Source organism: Tinamus guttatus, unplaced genomic scaffold (assembly GCF_059628265.1).
Source record: "Tinamus guttatus ecotype Peru unplaced genomic scaffold, ASM5962826v1 Tinamus_guttatus_pri_ptg000269l, whole genome shotgun sequence".
Lineage (NCBI taxonomy): Eukaryota > Metazoa > Chordata > Aves > Tinamiformes > Tinamidae > Tinamus > Tinamus guttatus.
In genome coordinates, this window is record NW_028288803.1 from 198716 (window position 1) to 223566 (window position 24851).

The 24851-nt window shown below is 39.9% G+C and overlaps 1 protein-coding gene across 1 annotated transcript; it reads left to right on the forward strand.

Annotated features, from left to right (window-relative positions):
• Window positions 1-1846: 1846 nt before the first annotated feature.
• On the forward strand, window positions 1847-23309 carry DSG2 (desmoglein 2). Its single transcript, XM_088527229.1, has 14 exons — window positions 1847-2093; window positions 8509-8669; window positions 9758-9916; window positions 10189-10333; window positions 11634-11794; window positions 12562-12696; window positions 12831-13016; window positions 13919-14178; window positions 15032-15174; window positions 16338-16562; window positions 17588-17818; window positions 18862-18986; window positions 20147-20515; window positions 22142-23309. Exons 1-14 carry the CDS (start codon window positions 1847-1849, stop codon window positions 23156-23158), a joined length of 3564 nt encoding a protein of 1187 aa, XP_088383355.1. The 3' UTR covers window positions 23159-23309.
• Window positions 23310-24851: the final 1542 nt, after the last annotated feature.

Consider the following 24851-nt stretch of genomic DNA (forward strand, 5'->3'; position numbering starts at 1 on the left):
TTATAACAGAATTATTTTCTAAATGCAGGCACATTAGTTCTGTAAAATAAGAACTATAGTATTTTTCCATATATGGAAACTATCATAATTTTTAAATTATTCATACTATGAATGTCACTCAAAGCCAACACAAATGTCAAGCCAGGAGTCCAAAAAAAAAAAAAAAAGTCAAAACTTTTTTATGTTGACTCTGCAGAACATGTAGTTGGCCCATGTGAAAGTTACAAGCATCACGGGAACAGATCTTCCAAGTTCCAGCACACTAATTTGCAGAAGAGCTTCTAGTCTCTGTGACTCTGTGGCTAGCGCTGTGAAGAGAAGATGATTCCACTTATTCCACTTATTTTGCAGATGCATAAGCAAGCTCAAAGGGAAATCAGTGCTGATTTTTTTAAGGAAATTAAATCACCCTTTACTATATCATATTATATCAACATAAAAAACTTCAGCAAAAAAAATGTAAATACATGTTTTACTAACATCTCATTAACACCTCATTGGATAAGCAATGAAATACTGTATCATAATTCCGTGGAGCTAATTTCCACATCAAGAAAAAAGCTGAAAATCATTAGGTTAGCAAATATAACAGCTAGAATTACAATCTACTTATAAATGACCATATTAAAAGTGCTGCTACACTAAGGCTCTCCAAGACATGTTGTACCTCATTTATCTCCAAAAATTATTACTAAAAGAGAATTTTGCAGTGCTTTTACTAATGGTACTAGCTGCATTTGATACTACATTATACAAAACTGCATCCCTCCCCTTGACATCTTGAAGAAGATCAGAGAATCTGAGAGCGTTATGTTTAGTTACAAAGAGATATGCCTGGTGCAGTGACAGAACCAAGAAAGATTATAGAGACATTATACCTAGCATGAATATTGACCAGTGTGATTCTTCATTTCTTTAAATGAAGAAGACAATGTACACAAGGGTATCAGCAAACATTTAACAAACATCAGACATATAATCGCAGAATAATTGTGAATTAAAGCTGCTTCCCTATCCATACAGTAATCATCATGTAAATGATGGTCATAGCAAATGAAGTGAAAGAATGTGAAATTTAGCACTATGCAATGTTAGGCCAAGTAGGTTGGTTCTCTCATTGGGCCCTAACAGAATAACACATATCATAACTGGTTGCTTTAGAAATCGCAGCAGTTGAGTGTGACCTCATGAAGAGTAGCCAGGAAAACAGAGTGCGGACAGGAGCTACCTCTCATGGTTTTGTCAAGAGGCAGGAAGATGCTGTGCCCTTGACAGCAGCCATTAATCAGGTGCAGCCAGGAAAGATCTCTGCTTGGTGTCAGCGGGAAGGATACACGTCGAAGAACACTAAAAAGTGGCTTATGAGAAAGGAAGGTGTGCTCAAATTTATTTTCCCACGAGACGGCGTTTCCTCCGTCTAAGTTACTCATTAATTTACCGTTTGTTCTTACAGTTACTTCGCACACCTCTGACGTGCCCCGACTCGCTCTTTTTTTTTTTTTTTTTTTTTTTTTTTTGACGGGGGGGAGGCAGAGGATTCCCCCCACTCTAAAAAAACAAGCGGCCACCGAGGAGCGCAGCGGGCGCGACCCAGCGGAGCGGCCCCGCGCGCGTGTCCGAGGGCGCGGCCGCCCCGACGCCGCGGGCGCGGCCGGGCCGGGCCGTACCGGGCTGTCCCGGGCCGGGCCGGACCCCGCCGTGCGGCCGCCCCGGGCTCGTGGGAGGCGGGTCCCACCTGCCCGCTGCCACCGCGCCTCCCAGTGCGCCGGGACACTCCACCCACCCGCGCCTTCTTGTGCGGCCCCCACGCCGCGGGCGCAGTGTCTCGGCGGGGCTGGCAGCGGACATGGCGCGGGGCTCCGCGGTGGCGCGGCTGCTGGCGATGCTGGTGAGTCCTGGGGCGTCCCTCCGGGAACGGGGTGCGAGAACGAGAAGAGGGCTGCCCTCCCCCGCCCCAGTCTGGGAGGAGGGCGGCGGGGAAAGACAAGAAGAAAGAAAAACCGCCCCGCAGGCGGGCGAGCGGCGCGGCCAGCGCCCAGGCCCGCGGGGGCTGCGGGGCGGGCGCGGAACAGGCGCGGGCTCTTGTCCTCGCGGTTGGGAAGCCCGGAGAAGTAACACCCGCCTGCGGTGTGGAAGCAGGAAGGAAAGTTGATAAAGATGAGCGCCGGGGGTTTGTTTTTCCTCTGAGACTGTGTTAGGAACAGGAATGTGGAAAAGAACGTTGTCGCTTTTTGATTTGAAATGCGTTCCGTTCATGGGATTTTTCAAGGAGTTGTGTCGGGAGGGAGAATGGATAATAAAAGTTTAGTGGGAATCTTTATTGCCTTGTATAGCAGGTTTCTTAAAAATCTGAAATACTTCACATTTTTGTGTGTCTTTTTTTTTCCCCCCCCACCCTCACTGTTAGTTTATCAGCCTTTAGATCGTTCATGCTATGTATGTATTTTTTAGTCTTAAAGCAGGGTTTCCTAAAGAACTGTGACAAAAATAAATAAATAAAATAAGAAGTTTTAGATGTGTTTGAGTTGGTCAGGCATTCTGTAGCTACCCAGGAAGCTCTCCCTCCCATTTAACACCTTGTTCTTTGGCTGTCCACCTGCCCAGCCTGGCAAAATGCCTGCGGAAGTTGGGCAGCAGCTAACCTGGCAAACTCGAGCGGGGAAGGAAATATCAGGGAGAACCAAAGAGCTTGCAGGACTGCTGGGATCAGGAGTTGCAGGCAGCAGCTCTACTTCCTGAACTTGAGGTTCAGCAAAATCATCTTTCTTAGCTGCAAACTTGTTTGAAAACTTTAATGTAGATTTAGTTGGCTAAGAGTCAGTCAGTAACAGTTAACTCTGTTCCTAGAATCAAGGTGAGAGTTGTGCTTTGATTGCATTTTTTTTTCCAAATGCACAATGGGAAATTTGCAACTGGTACATTTTTTCACTAATTCTTTATGTAATTGCTGTCTATTTGAATGGACAGGGTCCCATTGGCTTTGTCTGTAGAGGAAAATGATTTACTCAGTCCTTTCGTTTAAAGTCTATGCAGGATGGAAGATACCAAAATTGAGCAAAGTTTTGTTTTTTAATACCTTAGTATACACTCTACATGGAATATGCTAGCAAATGGAGGTACTTTAGTGGGCTGTTGTGAAGAAAGAGTGGCAATATTGTTTTTAGCTTTTTTTTCTACTACTATGGACAAAGTATTTAATGTGAGTGGAAGTCTAATAGCTTATTTAAGAATATCAGACAAGGGTTATTTGTATTTTATGACATGCAGAGAAGGCACTGGAAGACTTCAAAAGCAGGAAGAAACTACTGGAAGAAAAAAGCAGTCAAAATGAAAAGACTTGTGTTTTACCATAGAAGCATCACGAATATCAAATTCAGTTGATATTCAGTATCAAATTCAGTTCAGTTAAAGAACTGTTTTTTTTTTTTTTTTTTTTTTTTTTTTTTTTTTTTTTTTTCCTGGAAGTATCTGCTGGTGGTTTGCATGCTGGTCTGTGGCGTGGGTCCTCTTAGAGCCCCCAGAGCTCTACTTGTGGCTGCGTTGCTGCCTCCAGCTCTTCCTGAAAGCCATGGGCGCCTGCAGGGTGATAAGGTGCTCATGTAGGTGCGGTCCTGACCTGGTGCACGTCCAGGGTGCACGCCCAGAGCCGTGGTCCTGCAGTGCAGGAACAGCTCCTGAGATGGAGGAGAGCCTAGGGAATTTTCTTGCAATTTCTTACACAGATGCTTAGGAAAAAAAAAAAAAATCTTGGAAACACTATTGGTTGGGTCAAAGATGAGCTGATAGAGGTGTATGAATTTTACTCTTCAGGTAGCAAAATTTTGTTTTTCTTTGATCATCTCAGATTGTACTTCCTCGATACTGATGAATTTTAACTCTGATAATGCTAGGTGTGGTAAAATTCAGTCAAGAATACATCAGATTACTACTGTAATCTCAGAGCTAGTAGTGATTACCTTTTAAAATACATAAAAATTTGGGAAGGGGGAGGGAAACAAACATAATACTTAGCTTTAAAAAGAGAAAAGGTGAGGAAATTGTAAGCTCCCACTTTATGTTCCCAATAGCATGCTGAAACATGGCAAAAATTTGCAAGCATCTATACAGTGATTCAGTTTTTTTTTTTTTTTTTTTTTTTTTTTAGGTTTTTGGAATTAAAAACTCAAATGTGAAAGTGTGAAATACATGAAGCCTGTTTTATCCATTTTACTCAACTCAATGATACTTAAAAGCAAGAGACGGGGAAAAAAAATCCTGAATCTGAATCAGACTTCCTAATTCTGAGTTTAAGAATCATGTTCTGGGATTCTTGAAGCAAGTCTAGAGATTCCCAGAAAGCCTGGATTCTTTAGTCTCGAGAAAAGAAAGTAGTTAAGGCACATGATAACAGCTTTCAGATAAATAAAAGGTAATTGTGAAGAAACGGGGGTTATACTGTTTCCTGAGTGTATTTGCATGACAGACTGTTAAGGATACCTAAAATTAAGCGTTTGAGCTTCTATTATGAAGAATGGAAAGGTAGCTGATACAGAGCTGATACAGAGGTCACCTATGCTAGTGTTTTAATTTGGATTAAATTAGGTTTTTGAAGCAAATCTCTAGCGTGCGTGAATCTGACTCCAAACCAAATTGGTGCATCCATTCACTCATGGGTGTCTGGCCAACGGGATCAAACTTTTTCTAGTCTGAAGTAGAAATCAAGTGTGTGCAGTGCCGGTTCTCAGCAGCAAGTTTAGAAACAGTGTTCACGTAGGCATAGAAGATTTGGTGTTTTAATCTGAAATTAAAGCTCAGCCACAAAGCAATACAATCAACTTGCAAAAGGATGAATTAGGTTAAAAGTTGAGAAAAATGTTCAGTTTGAAAGGGTAGCTATGCATTGCCACAGATCAGATAGAGAGGTTGTGACATCTCCATCACTAGTTTTATGAACAGGTTAAACTGTTGTTAGCAAGCATTCAAGTATAGATGCTACCCCAGGGCAGGGAGATGGACTTCCAGATAACCTTTGCCAGTCTCTTCAGCCTCTTTTTCTAAGTGTGCAAGATCTCCACCTACCCAGAGTCTAACCCTGCCAAACTAACTGGCAGGATGTGCAAGATCTGAATGTCTTTTACACACAACGTATATGAAAGGAGCACATTTTTAGGGCTTCTTGCTTCATAACGAAGCAAGGCAAACAGACACACACCCTCTTACTCAGCCTGCATCTTTACAGTGTAAAACTGAGCCGTGTGCTCAAAGCCGTTCCCTTTAGTCACTTCCTGATTATCGCACCAACTCTCATTTGTGCTCGAATTGCTGGTTGCCCCTGTACGTCACTCCCTTTTCTCCTGCTCTCACCTACGTTGGCCGTCTTCATGAAGTATTTCGCTCAAGCCTCAGGTTTTCCAGCTCATTCCTGTAACAACTGGGTGTCTTTTGACAATGGCTCTCAGTTTTGAGTCATTAGTAGGTATCATTGGTATTGGCGTTATTTATTTATTTATTTATTTATTTATTTGGTATGCCAAGGCTTTAATCTGTGTTCTGTGATAGGTAGCTCTTGCTGAGCTATTTAATAAAAAGTAGTAGTCCATATTATATATAAAAAAGGAAATTCAGAATTAAAGACTTGTTAGATATGTGAATTCTCCCACTTGCTTAAAAAAAGAAGTTTAATTGAAGAGTGCTTTCTCATATATTTAAAATGGTGTATTTTTCAAAAGCTTAAAAGATGCAGGAGCCTTTTATATATTTCTTCCACGTGTATTTATGCATATTATAAATAAAATTGCTGTTATTAAGCACTTTTTGTAGATCTCTTAGAAGCTCCTTCTATTATTCCCTGCAAACCATGGAATATAGATTGAAAAGTGCAGAAGCGGCAGTGCTTTTTTATTATCTTAGTAATAAAACAGTAAGTTTTGAGGTTATTTTATTAGTAAACAACTCACATCAATTTGTCTACCTTAGAAATTGAAATATGATATTTTATTATTTATAACTACTAATCTCAGCTTTCTTGATGTCCTCTTCTTTAATGTTCATCTCAGTGGAAGACTTGCCCATTCACAGATTGCAGATACTTTTGTTTGTCCTGTGGTTCCAGGAAACTGAATGCTTTATTCCTCTCATCTCCATTAAAGATTGACAGAAAACAATTTCCCTTCTGTTTACCAATAAGGACCAAAAAAAAAAAAAAAAAAAAAAAGTTCAATAGGAATTCTTTGCTCCTATATGCTTTCCAAAAGTGTATTGCAACTCCTGTAGAAAAAAAGGTTACTATGAAACAATTCTTATGTTACTTATCTCATGCATTCATCAAAGTCTTATTGCTACAATGTATATTTTTATTAAAATTAAAAATCCATTAAACTAGCACAAACAATGATATTATACATATGTTTATGAAAACAGCCTGATACGCAGTTAAGAACATGTAGCTCTTAGAACTTACTGATCATTGTTTTTTTTCTTCAAGATTCATATATTGGGAAAATTGCCATTTGGAAAATGAGGTTTTGTTATGCAAGTTGAAACAGTCTGCTACATTTCCCAACACTATTCACTACATTGTGTAGGAGAGATAAGGTCTTCTGTAAGGAGGAAAAGAAACTACCATAGACTATCGCAGATGGAGCAATTCAGGTTGAGTCAGAAGGAGTGAACAGGGAGAGCCCAGACCACAGCCTAGATAAAAGCCAAAGGGAATGTAAGGAATTGTCAACTATTTCAGCTGGAAATCTCTTCGTCTGAGCTTGGTTTGTTTTAGGCATTAATATGAGTAAAAATCATGTAAGGTGCAACATGTAAGAAGATGTAGAAGTGTTGGGAACAATGAAAGTATTCTCTTATCCCCTATGTTTCTCTGCCTTGTTTTTGTGAGGAATGGAGATATGTCATTTTTCCTCCTAAATTAGATGGTTAAAGATAAGTGGGATGAATCCAGACCACAGTCTGTTAGGGTAGTTATCACTAGAAAAACAATCTGCTGTCAGATGTGAAAAGAAAGAATGCAGAACGGGTGGTGAGGATTCAGCTTTTGCTCACAGGCTGCAGAAATGCTCTTTTTCTCGGTGTACTCTAAGGCAATCAGTAAGTGCAACAGGGAATAAAGCAGTCATTGCTCTAGCTGTTTCAATGCAGTTGCACAAATGTGCTGCAATACTTTTTTGGTGTATATTTGCTTTTGGACATTAGTTAAAACCTCCTGTTCTCATGTGTTCAGAAAGCCATTGTAACATGCATAATCCATGATTCGTCCAAAAGAGAATGAGCTGCTCCAGGGTGCTGATGGCAGTTAACACCTATTTGTATTAATGACAATTTCCCATCTTTTTGGAATGCAGAGGAATTATATGGCACAACAAACGTGAACATTTAAAAATGACCGTAAAGTCAGCATTTACTGAGAAAAGGTCTTAACTGCTTTTTGCCCTTCTAGGAAAAAGTAGTGTAAAACCTTAACTTATACTGCATTTTACAATTATAATATATTTTTAATGCGAGTTCAGGTAAATTATTCATCAGGCAATATTAAATGGGAAATAGTAAATGTTAATTTATATATGGCAGATTCCTTCTGCATGATTTTGCAGTTTTTATGTGGGAAGTTATGCAAGTTTAGTTTTAATGCTGCTTGAGTGACGAAGAATTAATAAGTCATCATATAATTTATTTTACAGATCTTCTTGAATTATGGAGATGGACTCTATTTTCAGGTAGGAAATTATGGAAAATTGATTTTCTTTATCGGTGGCTGAAGAAGCATGGCCTTCCTTCAGCTTGAGTTGCACCATTTTCTGGAACTTGAAAGCTATGAAGTGTAAGCAAACAGAAGTGAATCAGATAAATGCTATATCCATCAAAATGAGTCATGTTGTACTTCAGGAAATCTTCCCTAAAACATTAAATTTGTTGCTGTCTACTTTGAACAAGTGAAGTAGGCTGTAATTTTCTAAAAGGCATTAATTATGTGTCTGGAAATCTAGACCCACAGTGAGGAATAGACTGGGCAGAAGGGAAGGCAAGGTGGGGTCATGTAGTTGAGCAGGGATAGCTGAGGTGGATTAGATAGAGATCTTTCATTTCATGAGCAGGATCTCTACTATAGAGAAGACCGAGTATAGGGAATATTGAGGAGTGAGTAAACAGGATAACAAAGCAGAAATGAAGGTTTAACAAACAGCATGTAATGAAAAATTTCTTCCCTCATCTGATGACAATCACTTAAATAAAGCTATTCTGGTTGACTTTCACCTGTCCCTGGTCATGGATAACTTCCTCATGTGTTTATGTACTGTCTCGCATATTTCTGTACTGATAGAGATCAGTGTTGCCTTCCTCCTCAAACAACTTTCGATGAACATGCAGCTCAGATTAAGACTCAGAAAGCTAATGCTGGTGAATGGTTTCTAAGTTGTTAGGTTCTAAAAGTCAGAAGAAATTGAGTGGTGAGATCAGCATGCAGTTTGTGCTACAGTAGCAATAGAACACTTATCTGAAACGGTCAAATGTAATGTTGAGATTTATTTTTTTTTTCCCCTCCACAGACTTACAATGTAAAGCCCAAGACTGGTGTGTTGAATCATCCTCACAGTCTTGTCAGACAGAAGCGCGAATGGACAGTCCCTCCTGCTCTCATACGAGAGGAGGAAGACAACTCTTACAGGAATCCAATTGCTAAAGTAAGCAGGAAAAAGATAAATATAGGATATGCTTAAGAATAGAAAGATGAAAATATAAAATAAGAATGTGGCTGCCTTAAACACATGCACAAGTGTTTCTCGAATTTTAAAGATTTATCAGATGTCAGTAAAAGATTGACACACTTGCCTTCTGCTGAGTTACTCTCGCAGCCTGAATTGGGGGGCTCATCTTTTTCTAGCCACCAGTTTTCATAAAACTTGTGGGACTGCAACACATTTGAGGCTCCCTGCCCTTTTCCCTCCCCCCCCCCCCACCCCCAACTCAGAAATAATTGAATTTAGCAAGCAGTGATTGGATAGCAAGGTCTACCTGGAAGCTACCATGCTTATGAATGCCTATTTATTTTTAGGAAACTGGCTGAAAATAACTGAGGTGTTATCCTGTCATGAATGATAGATCTGCATATAGCAGAAATCTCTTCTACCTGTTCATCCCGGTCTGGCCTTTTTTTTTTTTTTTTCCATTTTACTTCCTCTTCATTCATGGTCCCCCTTGCTAGCCTAGGTCTAGTCCGTAGTTTAAAAAGATGCTACATCTTAGTTCCAGGTTTTCCTTGAGTAGTTTTAGTCTTCTCTGCTCCATTCATTGTTCCAGATATTGTTCTCTCTCTCTCTCTCTCTCTCTCTCTCTCTCTCTCTTCCCTGCCTTGTCTTTCTCTTCTGTCTTATTTGTCCCCATTTGAGCTGCTGGTTACCTTCTTCCCTCATTCCAACTTTGCATCTTATCTCACTGCTTTGGCAGACCTTCCAGTCAAACTCCTGCTTGCGCTTCCATCCTATTGCACTCCTTTTCCAAGCAGTTTCAACCTTCTTCTTGCATAGACCTCTCCCTTCTGGTTTTGAGGCCTGTGTCACCATCGCAGCTGCTGCACTGTCCCATCATGTTCCTTTCTGCCTGCATTGCATCTTCGAACGAGCATGTGATGCTTCTTGCAAGCTCTTTAACGTCTCCATACCCAAACAAGCACGGGAAAACATTGTTCATTTCTGTTTGTTTGTTTATTCATTATTTTTTTCTCTGTGTTCTTAATGCAGTTTTTATTAACAATCTGTTGTATTCATGCTAGATACATTCTGATCTTGAAGAGACCGGGATAGTGGTAACTTACACTATATCTGGTCAAGGAGTAACAGAACCCCCTTATGGATTATTCGTTATCAATGGAAAGACTGGAGACCTGAATATAACAGGAAGAGTTGACAGAGAAAAAACTCCAATGCTGCTTGTAAGTTGAATAGCTATGGTTTTTTTGTTTATTTACTGCGAGAGTGCTTCTATTTAGAGATATATGTGTGTGTTTATGTAAGAAATACGTATAGTTTGTGTGTATATATACATATAATATGTGTGTATGTTTTTAAATTTATTTATTGTTCAGATGCATTGACTTCAATTATGTTTGTTTCTGGGCATTTCTCCATGACAAAGTTAGATAGAGCCATATATATTAAAGTCATTTGTTGATTTTTTTTTTTTTTTCCCTCTGTATTCTTTCAGGTCCGAGGTCACGCTCTGGATAAAAATGGAGCAAAACTGGAAGAGCCAATAGATCTGCCAATTAAAATCATAGATATAAATGACAACTTCCCAGTTTTTTCACATGAAGTTTTTGTTGGTTCAGTTGAAGAATTAAGTCAAGCAGGTAACACTATTTTAATTTTTTTTTCCACTTGTCTTTTCCCAACCCATGCTAGGGTGCAAATGAACATAATCTTTGCTTTAATATATTTGCAATAACAAGGATGTGTTCTCTTGCATGGATGTTATTTGTGTTTGCATGCAAGTTTTCCATCTGAGGCTAAGCTGTGTGATGTAATGAAGAAAAAGGATCCATCCATATAGAATCATCATACTAAAGCTGTACTTTCTAGTATGCTAGCTTGGTTTAGTGTCAAATCTACCACAAATCCAGAGACCAGACTCCTTAAGCAGGAACTTGCATGAAAATGCAGTCCTCTTTCTGGGCTAGCAATGGCAGTGTTTTGGGAAGTTGATTGCTCTTTGTAGTGCCTGTGAAAAGTCCCGATTTATCTGTGGGTACTGCAGCACTTGTCAGAGCATTTGGTCCTGATTCAAACCACAATAGAGAAGTTAGCAGCAGCTTTCATGTTAACAGGGGGCAATTCGCTAGAGTCATTTGATCAGAATTTGGGGCAACACATTATATCCCAGGATGTAAAAAAAGGAAAGTTAGGGTAAAATAAGCCAATAAATCCTTCATGGTATTTGTTTTAATGCCACAATAATCTGAAGAAATAAAGTACTGAACATCCAGTTCTGTAAGGTATTAAGTTTCCTCCATCTTCTCTGAAGTCAATAGGAACCATACGGTACTTACCCTCCCACCCTGCCTGCATCTCAGCTAATGTGTAAGATCAGTATAGGTGCTTGAAACTGAGGTATGCTCTTTCTGAGAGGACAGGATGTCCTATGTCTTATGATCTAACAAGAGCATTGCACTGTGCGGTCTGTCGTATTTTTTTGAGTGAAGCTGTTGGAAGACACTGCAAAAAGCAATTGTTTTGTTAATGTTCAGATAGAAAAGCTAGAATTGCTCCCTTAAGTATAATGTGACAGGGAAATATAGCTGTTGTGTACACTAACTTTCCGTCTTTTTTTTTTTTTTATCTGCAATTCCTATCAGATTTTTTTTCAGAGTTTTTAAATTATTTGATCTGTTGAATAATTCTGGTGCACTGAATTCTGCAAATTGGAAATGTGTGTTGAAAATGTTTTTCTTTACTGAAGGATATACTTATAACAAGTATTACCTGGCTTTCAAGGACACCTCTTCATCTCTATTCATTAAATAAGCAAAGGCAGGAGCAACAGAAAATTGTTCAGTGGGTCTGACACACTCCCTTGTCTAGAATGTCACAGAAAAAAATACCTGCCAGTGCATGATGGTGTAAACCGATACTATGTTTTGTTTGCTTTCTCAGGTACAATTGTAATGAGGATAAATGCAACAGATGCAGATGAACCAAACAATCTAAATTCCAAAATTGCTTTCAGGATCATTTCCCAAAATCCTAGTTCTGCGTTCCGTATAAAGAATGATACTGGCGAGGTTCAAGTAGAAGCAATAAACCTTGACAGAGAGGTAAAATAACTCCCGTTGATGTCTCATAACAGCATCTTCTTGCTTTGGCACTGCCTGCCCAGGCAGAGACCTGGTCCTCTCCTCTTCCTTTGCCCCTTCTGGGGATTAAAGAAAATCCCTTGTCTTGATGCATGTTTTTCAGGGCCTGTAGGGTTGAGCAGCAACAGGATGGTTGTGTCCACAAGTTGCCAGGTCTTTGCCACCAGCTTGCTGCAGCCCAAGCAGCAATCGTGGAGAGAGGGGTCGATTCGCCCTGCTGCTGCTGAGCAAACGGGAAGGAGGGCCCAGGCTGCGCTCTGCAGAGCTGCTGGCTGTGCCTTGACTTTTCATAGCTTGCTATGCAAAACAGGGTGCAAAGTGTTAGGACGCCTACTGCTATGAAGCAGTGTTGAAAGCTATGTGTGATCAGCAGCTTTCCTCTGCTTGCATGTATTTTTGCTGGCCAGCAGATGGTGATGCTGGTTGTCTCACTATATCCAAGAGCAGCATCTCTGCATCTGTCTGGGCCCTAGCATGTCCCTACTCATGTCCACTGACCTTTCCCATTCTTATTCAGTGGGTAGATGTAAAACTTCCAAATATTTTCTTAAGTCCAGGACTCCAGCAGAGGCAGTCAAGATAGTTGTGTGTAAGATCTAATACTATTTAGAGAGATAGGGTGTTAAAACTAGCCTTTCCATGACAGGGAGTAACAGAAGTATAGTAAGGACAATAATCTACACTATAAAGCTATTCTTTGCTTTTAAACAATTTTTATATTCTGGCAGACACACAGCAGATATTCTTTGGTGGTGGAAGCAAAAGACAGAGGTGGTGCTTCAGATGGGAATGCCGCGAAGTGCTCTTTAGACATCAAGATTTTAGATGTCAATGACAATTTTCCCATTGTCGAAAGTCGGACAGTAAGTACACTTAACAATATTTGTGTTTTCACACTTTCTAGTATCACATTGCTTGCAAACTTTTTTATGCAGGATTTACTGAGAAAGTGAGGTAAGCTGCTGCATCCTTTTTAAAGAGTTTTGTTTAACTGCAGCTTGAAGGAAGCATTGAAGAAAACAAAGCAAATGTGGAAATTATGCGAATAAAAGTATCTGATAGAGATGAAGAGTTTTCTGATAACTGGCTGGCAAAATTTGCGTTTGCTTCTGGTAATGAAGGTGGCTATTTTCATATAGAAACAGATGCCAAAACAAATGAAGGAATTTTGACTCTTGTGAAGGTTAGTATCCGCTTTACAGAATCTTCTTTAAATATCGGAATAATGGATCTTTTTGGTATAAGTTGAAATATAGATCATTTATATTCAGTCAGTATGTAAGCTGTAAATAATTTGAGGTAAACGTTCCTCCTTTTCCCTGTTCCTTGATATATAAAATAATTTCATAAAAAATAATTTTGTCTAGCCTTTCCATTTGCATTCTGTGTGACCTCAATGCATCTGTGGGGGCAGAAATTCCCAAACTTTTCTATTTGTAAGCAGCACAAACATATACACAGTAACCTTCACTTTATTTTTTTCTCTCTTTGCTGGTCACAGTTTAATTTTTATTTCCTATGGCCAAAGATAACTTTGCAGGCAACACTTACTCCATGAGCCATAAGTTACAGGCCATTTTGTAAACTTCTAGATAATCTTCTGCTCCCTTTTAATTAGATGGATAGTACCCTAGGAAAGAACTGTGGGATTTTTTGGTGGTGGTATTAGGGTTTTTTTGTTTGTTTGTTTCCTTAAATAATTGTACATTTTGATAACATTAATGAATTGATAAGAAATAATTAAAGGGACAAGTAATATGGAGTACTGATGCATTTAAAGTAGCAACAGAATATATGGTTAAGTACCTACCCTTAAATTAGTTTAAATTCAACCATATAAAAGATAGAACTATGATGCCATGCATGAAAAAATAAAATAAAAATTAAAAACAAAAAAGAGAGAGAGACGGAAAATCTTTGCTACACACTCTTAAAGAGGTAAAGCATTACATATTGAGAGTAACATGTTAACTGAGAGTTCTTCACCCTGTAGCATCTTTTCACCAACATCATTTAAATACTAATGGTACGACTGTTGTCTAGATATCAATTTTTGAGTGATCTCTTTTTCTGTGATTGCTTTAGGAACTAAATTATGAAGAAATGCAAACCCTAAACTTGGGCATTGTTGTCACAAACAAAGCAGAATTCCATGAGTCAATTAGAAAGAGCTATAAAGCACAAGCAATTCCAATCAAAATTAATGTGATTAATGTCCAAGAAGGCCCTAAATTCCCAGGTGGCACAAAAATCATTAAAACAAGTGAGACCATGCGGAAAAACCAGATTATTGGACAATATCAAGCCATTGATGAAGACACTGGAAAAGCAGCAGAGCGTATTACGTAAGAATCTTCTTTTTATACCCATCTCAAAGATTGTATTTTATATATTAAGTCAAATCTGAGTTAAAAATAAGTATATATTCACCTGAAATAGCTTGAAAAGCAATCTCTTTGCTTCTATGGATAACTGAGACATGAAACTAAAAGATCATAATAATCAAAAAACTTATATAGCAAATTATTGCCTTAAAAGTCCTTGATACACGTGGCAAGACATGAGTGTTACTGCTGAAACTCTCTGTGCTTGCCTGCTGTTTTTCGTGCCCTTACATTTTTTTAGAGTAAACTTACTCACTTGACTTTGTCTGTGGAAATATAAGGAGGTATTTTACAGAAATACGTGGAAATTAGACAAAAAGGGTGTCAGAGGTAGTAAGTTTGCATGTGCATATATGCGACTGCATTTAGATTTTTGAGTTGCTTTTTTTCCAGCCAAAATTTGACTGAATTGTCACCATGACATTCATAGATCCAGCTGCAACCATCTGGATTCCACGTGTCTGTGGAACCCTGTCACCCACTCAGGTGACAAGGCTGCAGCTGCTGCCCAGATTTGAGGGACAGTAGGAGTGAAGCGGAAGAAGTGGGGCCAGCAGCAGAGCTCCCTCTCCTATTCATTTTTTGCCCTCAACCTACGTCTCATTTTATAATGCTGGCTCTAGAGAAGAAAATGTTAATGTTCATGGTATGTTTATAATCTTAGATTTACAGTTTAAGCCAGTCATAACAGCAGGAGAGTCAAACCTCATACCTGGGCATCTTGTAGCAGCTTGAAAAAGGGAGGAAGCTGCCTTTCCTATTCATGATTTTGCTCATTATAAATATGTACACTTTTATATGCACTTTTAATCAGATACATCAAAGGAAGAGATTTGGCAAATTGGATCACAATAGATCCAAATACAGCTGAAATCAAAATTACAAAAGACCTCGATTATGAATCAGCGCATGTAGTAAATGGTACCTACGCTATCACCGTGATGGGCGTAACTAAAGGTAAGTCTGAAGTGTTTCATTTTCACACTGTTTGGTCAAACTTACTTTGTTGCAAATTTCCTGTTTGTATAAGGGTTAATCTCCCTATCTTTAACCACCTGACAGTTGGGTGTGCAGTACAGTTTCAAGTAGACTCTGTTTAGAGGAGAGAAATGGGCATCTCCTTGAAGACGGGTGGCCCTTGGAAATAGGTTCCCAAGATACCTTTCTGTCTTCTTTGACTGCACAGAGGTTAAACATATGGTTAAGATGTGTGTAACATTCAGGTGGTAAAGTTAATGCACCCTAACAGAAATAGCCAAAGGTCAGGTGACAGGCACTTCTCATGGGACACTGCCAACAAACCTAGTGCAAAGGTTCAACTAAGCAGGTAACTGAGAACCAGCTCCGGTATTTCTGGAAGTAGAGAGGCTTTCTATAGTGCCTTATTAGACTCTAGCAATCTCTCACTGCCTTCTGCAAACACACCTGGATATTTTCCGGATGCTACTTTTAGTAGCCCTTACAAGTATATAAAGTTTGCTAAATGCAGCATGTCTTCCTCTTTTCAGTGAGGGAGGAGGGCTTCTTTGGCTCTCTAGACATCCCTAATTGTCTTGGCACTGAAGTTGTTTAGAATTGTACACTCTTACTGAGACATTTCAGTGACAAGAGGTAATCTGTTCAGTTTACATGCTTCCTTCATGCTAAATCAATTTTGCTGCGGGGGCATTGCCTACTCAAACTAAATTACATAACATTATAACATTTTGTGCAGATGGATAAGAATGTCTAGTGTCAATCTCTCTGTAATCACCAGATTTAAGAGCCCCCCCCCTTTTTTTTTTTTTTTTTTTTTTTTTTTTGAATCAAGAGATATGCTCATAACTTCTGGTGCATATAATTAGAATTCTCTCTTTGTAGCCTGCATGGTATTGTACAATTGTACACAGGAAATGCCTTTTAAACTAGTAAAAAAGAACTTTTCTTCAAAAGAACTTTCTCAATATGCTTATAAAGGTTAGGTATGAAATATTGCTCCCATAAGCTTCAATGACAGCAGCATTTTCTGAAATATTTATTTTAAAAAGTATGAAGTTTTTAAGGTAAGATTTTTCTACATATCAAATCAATATAATTTGTTATATTTTATATTCATAATTTGTTATATTTTATATTCATAGATTATCCTAAGAAAACAGTTACCGGCACAGTCCTCCTTCAAATTGAAGATGTGAATGATAACTGTCCAACTATTGTGGACCCTGTGCGGACTGTGTGTTCAGATACAAAATCAATTGATGTTACAGCTGCTGATCCGGATAGCTACCCTAATAGTGCTCCCTTCAGTTTTACTCTTATTGAGCAAGAAAAGACTGCAAACAAATGGATGATTGGATCCAGAAATGGTAAGAAAATATATTCCAACTTGCTTTCGGCTCTTTTAAGTTTTACAAAGGTGTTTCACTTTAATTCTGGTCATGCTGGTATTTTGGCCAAAAGACCGAAAAAAAACAAAATCCACATATGTGCATGGAGACATCATTTGTGTCCTACTCTCTTCTCTCTAGTGGATGTAAAAACCCAGTTATATATTCTGGGACATAATCCCTTCCCGTAGTTGGACCATCTTTGTCTAGCTTGATCACTCACTGTGGCGTCCAAAAGTTCATGGATGATCCTGGGATTAAACTACACTACATCTCCCCAAAGAAAGCAAGCAAAGTGATAACTAGACGAACTTCATTAGAACTAAGTTTGGAGATATGACTGCGTTACTGGGCCGCAGATACTTTAGTCTTTGATTTAAATAGAAAAAAAATGTCCTTGTAGTGTGGGCCTTGGGGAAGGGAAATGCTATGCAACCTGTCCAAGACTGTCTTTTCTCTAGCGCTACCAACTGCTGGCCTCTGTGCCTGCAGCCGTCTTCTTGAATCAGTTGAATGAGTGCTTCAGGGTGGTGTTCCCTACCTGGGAAGCTGGGATCATCCAGGCATTTCTCACCTAATTGCGTCCTTGACATCACATGGCCACAGAAATGAGTGTTTTTACTTGCCTGGTTTCTGCCTGTGGCCTATAACAGATTATCCGAAAAACTGAAATTATTTTCTTCTATTCAGTCTTTATTTATTTGGATGCAATAGAGATTAGCACTAGGCAGGTGGTCAAGCTGTATCGTGTAATAGTTTTTGCTAGTTTGAAACTCTTCCACAATTATCTAAGACTGCAAGTGAAGGTAATCGTGTTGTAACCAGGGTGAATGATTTGATTAAAAGTAACAGTGTACAAGCTGTAGTAGCAGCTAATTAAAGTTAATTCCATTGCATTGACATGACTTAACCAGGGGCCTGGTGGGAGGTTGGTAAGACCTTAGTTTACAGGAACTTATTTCTTGATTGCTTTATTTTTCTTTAACCTCACCCTTCTACCTCAGACACCAGTATACAGCTGATCCCACAAAACCTGAAAACCGGCAAAACTGAAGTTCCAATCTTAATACAAGATCACCAAGGATTCAGCTGTACGCAGAAACAGTCTCTACAGCTGAGTGTTTGCACATGTCCACGTGACAGCTCTATACCTGTATGTGCCGCCGAGCGTCAGTCAGCAGGTCTGGGACCTGGAGCAATTGCACTAATCATCTTGGCAATTCTACTTTTGCTGCGTAAGTAAATGTTTTGATTATCTCAGAAGTCCTAGGAATATGGTCTGCAAGGCACCTGAGAAGAAGCAGTTTCTGCTCTGAGGGGTTTATCGTCTTTATTTACGTTTTGAGTAATTTCCTAGTCTGTATGGCATCATGGCACATTTTCAGCTAATTCTGGTAATGTCAGCATTTCATCCTCAAAAGATTTCAAGCTTTCCATTTTAGAATTAGTATGTCAGACTTAAATTTTTATTTACCATGCCATAAATACCACATGGATAAGGAGTAAGAAAGCTCAGTGTTTTCCACAATTTCCCCATGTAAACCTTGACTCTTCTTCCTCAGGCCACAATGCCGTGATTGCTCTCCACACTCTTCTCCCTCACTGACAGCTCGAACATGGTTACTTATTCTAAATAGCACAGTGTCTTCTGAGCTTCCACTTTTATCTTGCTGAAGAACAAAAACAGCACTTTGAGTTGATTACGACGGCATATGCCAATGTTTTAAACTAGCGAAAGCTTATTGCTTATCAAAGTATAATCTAGCTATAGCAAAATAGAGTTCATTCCAGGCACCTATGTTCTGTTCTTGAAGCAAAAGTGTTTTCAGTTCCGCAGGTAACACTGTGAACATATCATAGGAGCAGTGAGGCGGAATCTATATAAAGCTATTTATTTGTCTAGCCATTTATTTGCCTAGTAGCAAAAGAAGAACTTAAACATTTCTAAGGTTGTACATGATTATTTAGGACTGAAAATTCTGCAAGATGGTATCTTTAGCAGAAGTTCAGCTGAACACATACATGACCATTTGTAGGACTGAGGTCTTGACACAGGTTAATGGGCAGTTTACTCTCCGGGAAACCATTCTGGCTTATATGACTAGAAAATTATTGAATATTAAGGAACTTTTCTGAAATCCTTATCAGTCCTTATGCTGACCACTAACTCATTAAAGATGCATTGCTGTATGGGAGCTGCCCGGGCTTCGGTGTTTGCACTTACCATGCCTTGGCCCCAGCCATCACATAATTGAAGGCAAACTGTATTTCCTTGCAGTTATTCCACTGTTACTGCTGTTGTGTCCATGTCGATCGAGAGCGAAAGGATTTGCTGCCATACCGGACGGCAGTGAGGCGATGTTACGTAACTGGAACAGCGAGGGAGCAGCTCCTGAAGAGAAGGCATGTTTACCTAATAATATTTTGCTTTGATTTTCATCCAAGTGTTTCAGTTTTGCACTTGGCAATCTCTTCCACATTGGTGTTTCAAAGCTGTAGAGCAGTTTTTAACCACACATGAACATTAATTGAAATTAACTGTTGTCAGGCTCAGCAGAAGACGTGGAAGATGAATTCCATCAGCAGTCTGGAAATACCAACTGTGGTGTTTAAATTCCAAAGCAAAGGGAAAGTAATCAAGCAAGTGCTGATAGCATCCGAACAGAGATAGGAGTGTGGGAAAAGCACTGATGCTGCAAAGAGCAAAGTATTTACATTTGCAAGTTGAGGGCTGTGTGCCCATTTGGGAGTATGTGTTTTTAAAAAAAAAAAAAAAAAAAAGGAATTATAAAACTTAGCTTCCAATCACTAATTTAAAGCTTCAGGTTTCATTTTAATTGGCTTCTTAGAGGAAAATCTAAAAATAAAATTAAAAAAAATAGCAGGAGTAACTAAAATAGGCAGAGGGAAAGAAGAACAGTGACTTCAAGGGAAATTCTCCCTTTCTTGTTGCCTTAAACAAAATTTTCAATTGTCAAAAAAGGAGTATGACATTGGCACACTTTTGGATGCTATCAAAGAAACAGGAGTAAGGTAATAAACCTTCATTTAGGGCCAATACTCACACTAGTTTTTGGCAGAAGACAGTGAAGTTAACAGGGAAGCTGAACTTGTAGGGAAAAGGAAAGGTCCATATAGCACTATGGAGGAAACAACAGGCAGGATACACTCTCCACTCTTTCGCTTGGGGAAAGCTGGCCTTGTCTCCCTGCCTGAAGGGACTACCAAAACTTTCTTGAAACAGTTGAGCTCCCTAGAATTTTGCAAGGGTTTTGTTTTCTTTTTGTTTTGTTTTTTCTTTTCTTCTTCCCCTCTTTGATTCCCAACCTTCTGAGTTTTAAGAAACAATTAATCTAGCTCTCTTGAGAACACAGTCATGGAAACTGCACCCTCTTTCATGAGGCACTTTACTCTTTGCAGCAACATGTTTTAAGCACAAATTCGAACAAGTCATCAAACAGCACCCTCCCAGGTTCCACCCAGCCTTGCTGCTGGTTTGGTGAGTTCTGCGTGCCTGACAACACAGCTTCATGTTGCATCCTAATTTGTGTTGTTTTATGTAGTCCATGCTAAACCTCATCACACCCACTGTAGCGGGGAAGACGAGTGCAGCGGCCGGAGCGGCGGGCGCAGTGGCTGGAGCGGCGGCGGCAGCTGCAGCAGCAGGAACAGCAGGAGCAGCAATGAGCGCAACAGAAGGCAGCAGTTATGCATCTCATGTGAGAGAGCACGGCAACACTGTGATCAGAACCAGTGAAAGATGGGAAGAGCAAAGGCCTCTCTTCTCAGATGCCAGTTATGGAGCCATGGCAGCTGGACGGGGTGAAGGTGTGATAACTGGAGAAGGCAAGACAGTGGTGGCTGGAGGAGGTGCGATGATGGGAACTGGAGGAGCCATGAATGAAGAATTCTTAAGAGACTACTTCAGTGATGTAAGCATATGCCCTGAGTACCCAATATTGATGCTTAGAGATGCTAGTATGTGATTCTTGGGAAAGTGAGTTGTGAAATGGCACTTACGTTATTGCAAGCATAGATCTTGACTCAGATTCTGTGCTTTGTGTATCTCTCATGGGGACAGGTTATGGGTCCAGGCTTATGGCTTCTGGTTTATGTGGGACCTGAAGCATGACAATGCTCAGTCTCACAGCACTCTGTTTAGGTGCTATGAGACTGATAAGAGCCTCCTCAGGAAGGCTAGGGAATGGAATCCTAAATATTCGGTAGGAAACAGGGAGGGCCTTATTCACAAAGAAAATCTGTGTGGGAGATCATGTGATATAAAACTCAAGCACTTAAGCACCTTATCCTGGTCTGTAGGGAGGCATTTTCATGACTCTTCATGAATCACAACTAAGAACCTCACGGAGGAAGTGCTTGAAAGACTATAGAAAGGCTATAGATGGCAAAGGGTAGAGGGTGAGGTTTGTTTATTTGAAACTGATGAAGTGGTGCTGGTGTTGTCTTTTTGCTCAACAGCTTGCTTTTTCTCTGAACATTGTTCTTTGTAGCGTTGTGCATAATCTGAGCATAATGAGCTGCAGGACAGCTTAGTGGAGTGACTACAGTCAGCTTCACAACTTCGGGGAGGTTATTTGAGAGGTATTTCAGATTATAGGGAGAAAAAAAAAACAGACACAAATAACCAAACCACATTGTTTTGGATGTGTGTTGATTTTTGTAGAAACATCTCTGGGAATGTACCCACTTCCAGGATCAAATATAGATCAACACATGGAGGCGGTTTGGATTTGGGTATATACCATGTTGTCCAGGTGCCTAAGCTAATTTGCACTCCAAAACCTTGACCATGGCAAGAGAGTGGCTCTGAACACAAGCCAGCAAGCATATTAGGTGAAGCTGGTTCAGCAGGCTGAGGATACTGTCTTTGGTCCTGGAATTAAAGCTGGTGAAAGCATATGCAAGGATATTCAAGCTAGTGCCAGAAGCTAATTTTGTTGTAGAGGCTGCTTCCTGCTTCTTCCAAAATGGCCTGCGTAGCTCCAACTTGCACGTTGGAGCTTAAAACCTATGGAAACATAGACACTTAACTTTGCAATTTGTTCACTCTTTTGGCCAGATTCTGCAGGCTATGCTGGTGAACAGGGCCATGCAGCTGAAAACATGTCAGCATGTATTCATTAAGTGCCTGTTTATATATTAGGAAATTGTCAGGTGTGGTTTTGAAACTCTTCCATGGAGGCTTAGTTACATATGAAGCTCATTCATAACAAAATGCAAAATAAAAGCATTCTTGGTCTGTCTGTGAGGATAGCGTAGTATCATAAAATGGATATCTGGCAGTTTTAACAGCAGATGGGGTTAGTACTTGAGGCTTGTAGTTTACTCCCAGAGTGTAGTATCCTTTCTGTCACTTAGTGCAATGTCAAATTCTTTTTTTTTTTTTTTTAAACAGGTGAAAAGTAGTACTCTGGTTTGTTTGTTTTGTTTTTGTAGTTTCCATTAAACTTTTTTTTTTTTTTAATAAAACATTCCTGATCTTCAAAGTTGATAATGTCTGGAACTGCCATTAACAATCTCTTGTTTTCTCTCTTTAGAAAGTTGTCTCTTTTGTGGATGAAGATGAAGCCCAAGCTGCAAAGGATTGTCTCCTGGTTTATTCTCAGGGAGAGTCAAGCTCTCCCCATGGGTCCGTTGGCTGCTGCAGCTTTATTGAGAGTGATCTTGATGACCACTTTCTTGACGATTTAGGGGATAAATTTAAGACTCTAGCGGAAATATGCATGGGTAGGCATATAGACATGAAAGACGCCAGGAATGAATCGAGTTTCGGTTCTAAAGACACAAAGTCGGGGTTCCTAGATCAGCAAAGTACTTTCATTTCCAAGCAAGCCTTTGCCTCGGGCACCCGCCCACAGCCAGCCCAGGCAGCAGCCAGGGAGCACAGGGGAGGAGCAGACACTGTGTCTCAGGAGGTAGTCACGGAAACAACCTTTGTGTCGAGATCTGGCCAGCATGAAGCCAGGCCTGTTCCTAAACCATTTTCTGAGAGCAATGTCACTGTGACAGAAACCTCCTACTCTGCTGCCCCCGCTGCCTCTGTTTTCTTAGATCCCCAGTTTAAGGAGAATGTAGTGGTGACAGAGAGAGTGTTTGCACCTGCTTCAACCTTGCAGGACATGGTAGAAGTCCCCAGTTTGCCAAATGGAAGTAATGTGGTGGTCACAGAAAGGACGATTAAGGCAGAGGGTGCCAGGCCAGGGATCTTAACAGCTCCAGATCTCCCAGATTCACAGTATGTCCTTGTGAGAGAGCGGGAGCGGGTGCTTGTGCCCACTTCTGATCAGGGCTCGCTCAGCTTGCCCAGTTTGTCTGAAGGGCAGAGCATGGTGGTGACCGAGCGGGTGGTCACACCAGCCCAGCTCCCAGGGATGCAGAGCAGAAGTGAGCTGGCAGCAGATGCTGGACCTGGCAAGCAGGAGCACGTATTAATCACAGACTCCCTGCTCAGTCAGCCAAGTCTGGCCTCAGAGGGGGTTCTCCCATCTGGGTCCACCCTGAGCAAGTCTTCACGAGTCACAAAATACAGCACTGTACAGTATACTCGCTCATAATTGGGGTCTCTCCCAGACATCTGTGTTTCCTTTATTTCAGTGCACATGTTGCTTTCGGGCTCTTTCTTGAGCTCTCTACTTCTTTTTGGAGCTTAAAAATTTCATGGACTATCTGGTGGTAGGTCCTATAGATAACGGTTATGACCAAGAGGCTAAAAAAGGAAATCTGATGTTGTTATGTAGCACTTGCAGCTGTGCTTTCAAAGTGGAAAGGTGAACGTAATTTTTTTTTTTCCTTGTTTGCTAGGTTTGTAATTGTTTTTATTCAGACAGTATACTGACACATAACTACAGCTACACAATCATAGAAAAGCAGAAAAAAAATCGGAAATCTTGCAATGGATGGTAGGGCACAAAGTTTATGTTAAGTTTCTGAACTGTCATTTTGTCTGATAAGACCTCCCCCAAAGACGGGGAGAGATTCATCCTGTGATTACCATTTTTTCCACTTCTGGGCCAGGGCAGCTTTCCCAAAGCTGTAGCTCCAGAGCACTAAGCTTCATCTAATTCACAGTGAAATCCCTCCTTCCTGAGAAGGTCAGTCCTCAGTCATTGTGTCTTCAGGGTGACAGTGTGATCGTCTTCTGGAGGGATGTTGCAACTTCAGGTTATAAGCAGTTTTGCCTTCTGAGTCATCAGTTGCATGCTGGCACATGAGTTGAGTGAAGAGTAAAAACGGAAAGAACTGAAAATGTTCAGTACCTCTCAACATAAAAATTACTTGGCCTGGATCTAGACAGACAATTCATGGAAAAATAAGCATTTCTGTTATAGTTTTTCACTGACTTCTAATTAATCATTTAATAATGTATGAGAAACAGCCAAAACTTATTTCAACTTCAGAGTCAGAAGTTTAGTGGCTTCTGTTAGCAAAGTTTATGACATCAGTTTAGTGTGGTTTACAAGTGCAATTAAGTGATTTTTTTTATTGCATCTGTGAACTCTCAAGCACAGAAATGACAGTGCAGCCTAACATGTTTTTCAGTTCCTGTGGCCTTTGTAGTACTATGTAATGGTAGTCTCTGGTAGCTCTGACAATAGGAATCGTACTATAATTCTGAAACACTTTTGCTCTTGAAACTTATGTGGTCAAAGGTGAAAAGAATTTTGTAATATTTGGTACTATGTATATATGCACATGTAAATATTTATTTGTATGCAGTTTTAAACATTTAAGATGAGCTTTTTTTATATTAAAAAAAGAAAATGTAAACCACTGTAATACGCTCCTCATGGTTTGCCAGAGTAGAAAAAAAAATATTTTAGATTGTTTTAGCACAGTAAATGTTACCTGTAATATCAGTAAGTTAGTCAAAGCCCATGCACCTGCAGGAGTTTACAGCTGTCTGACTTCAGGCAGCTGCAGCATTATGCTTTTCATTGATATGCTTTGCCTGTGACTAGAAATGCTTTCAGTGTATTTTATTTGAGGGAGAAGAAGATAAAAGTTTATTCGTAAACATAAGAAGGGTATGGGTATGTTCAGCAAGGTGAATGTAAGCACAGGCTGTTTCTTTAAGTGGAAGAGAACTGCTCACTTGTTTGGTCCTGTTAGTTATTTATCTCTTATACTCTGGTTTTAAAGTGTGTGTATTTACTTTTAAGAATCATGCAGTTTTAAGTGGTGAACACTTTTTTTTCCTGCAGTTAGAGGGCGTGACCTGAATATATTTCAAACTTTTTAATTGATTAG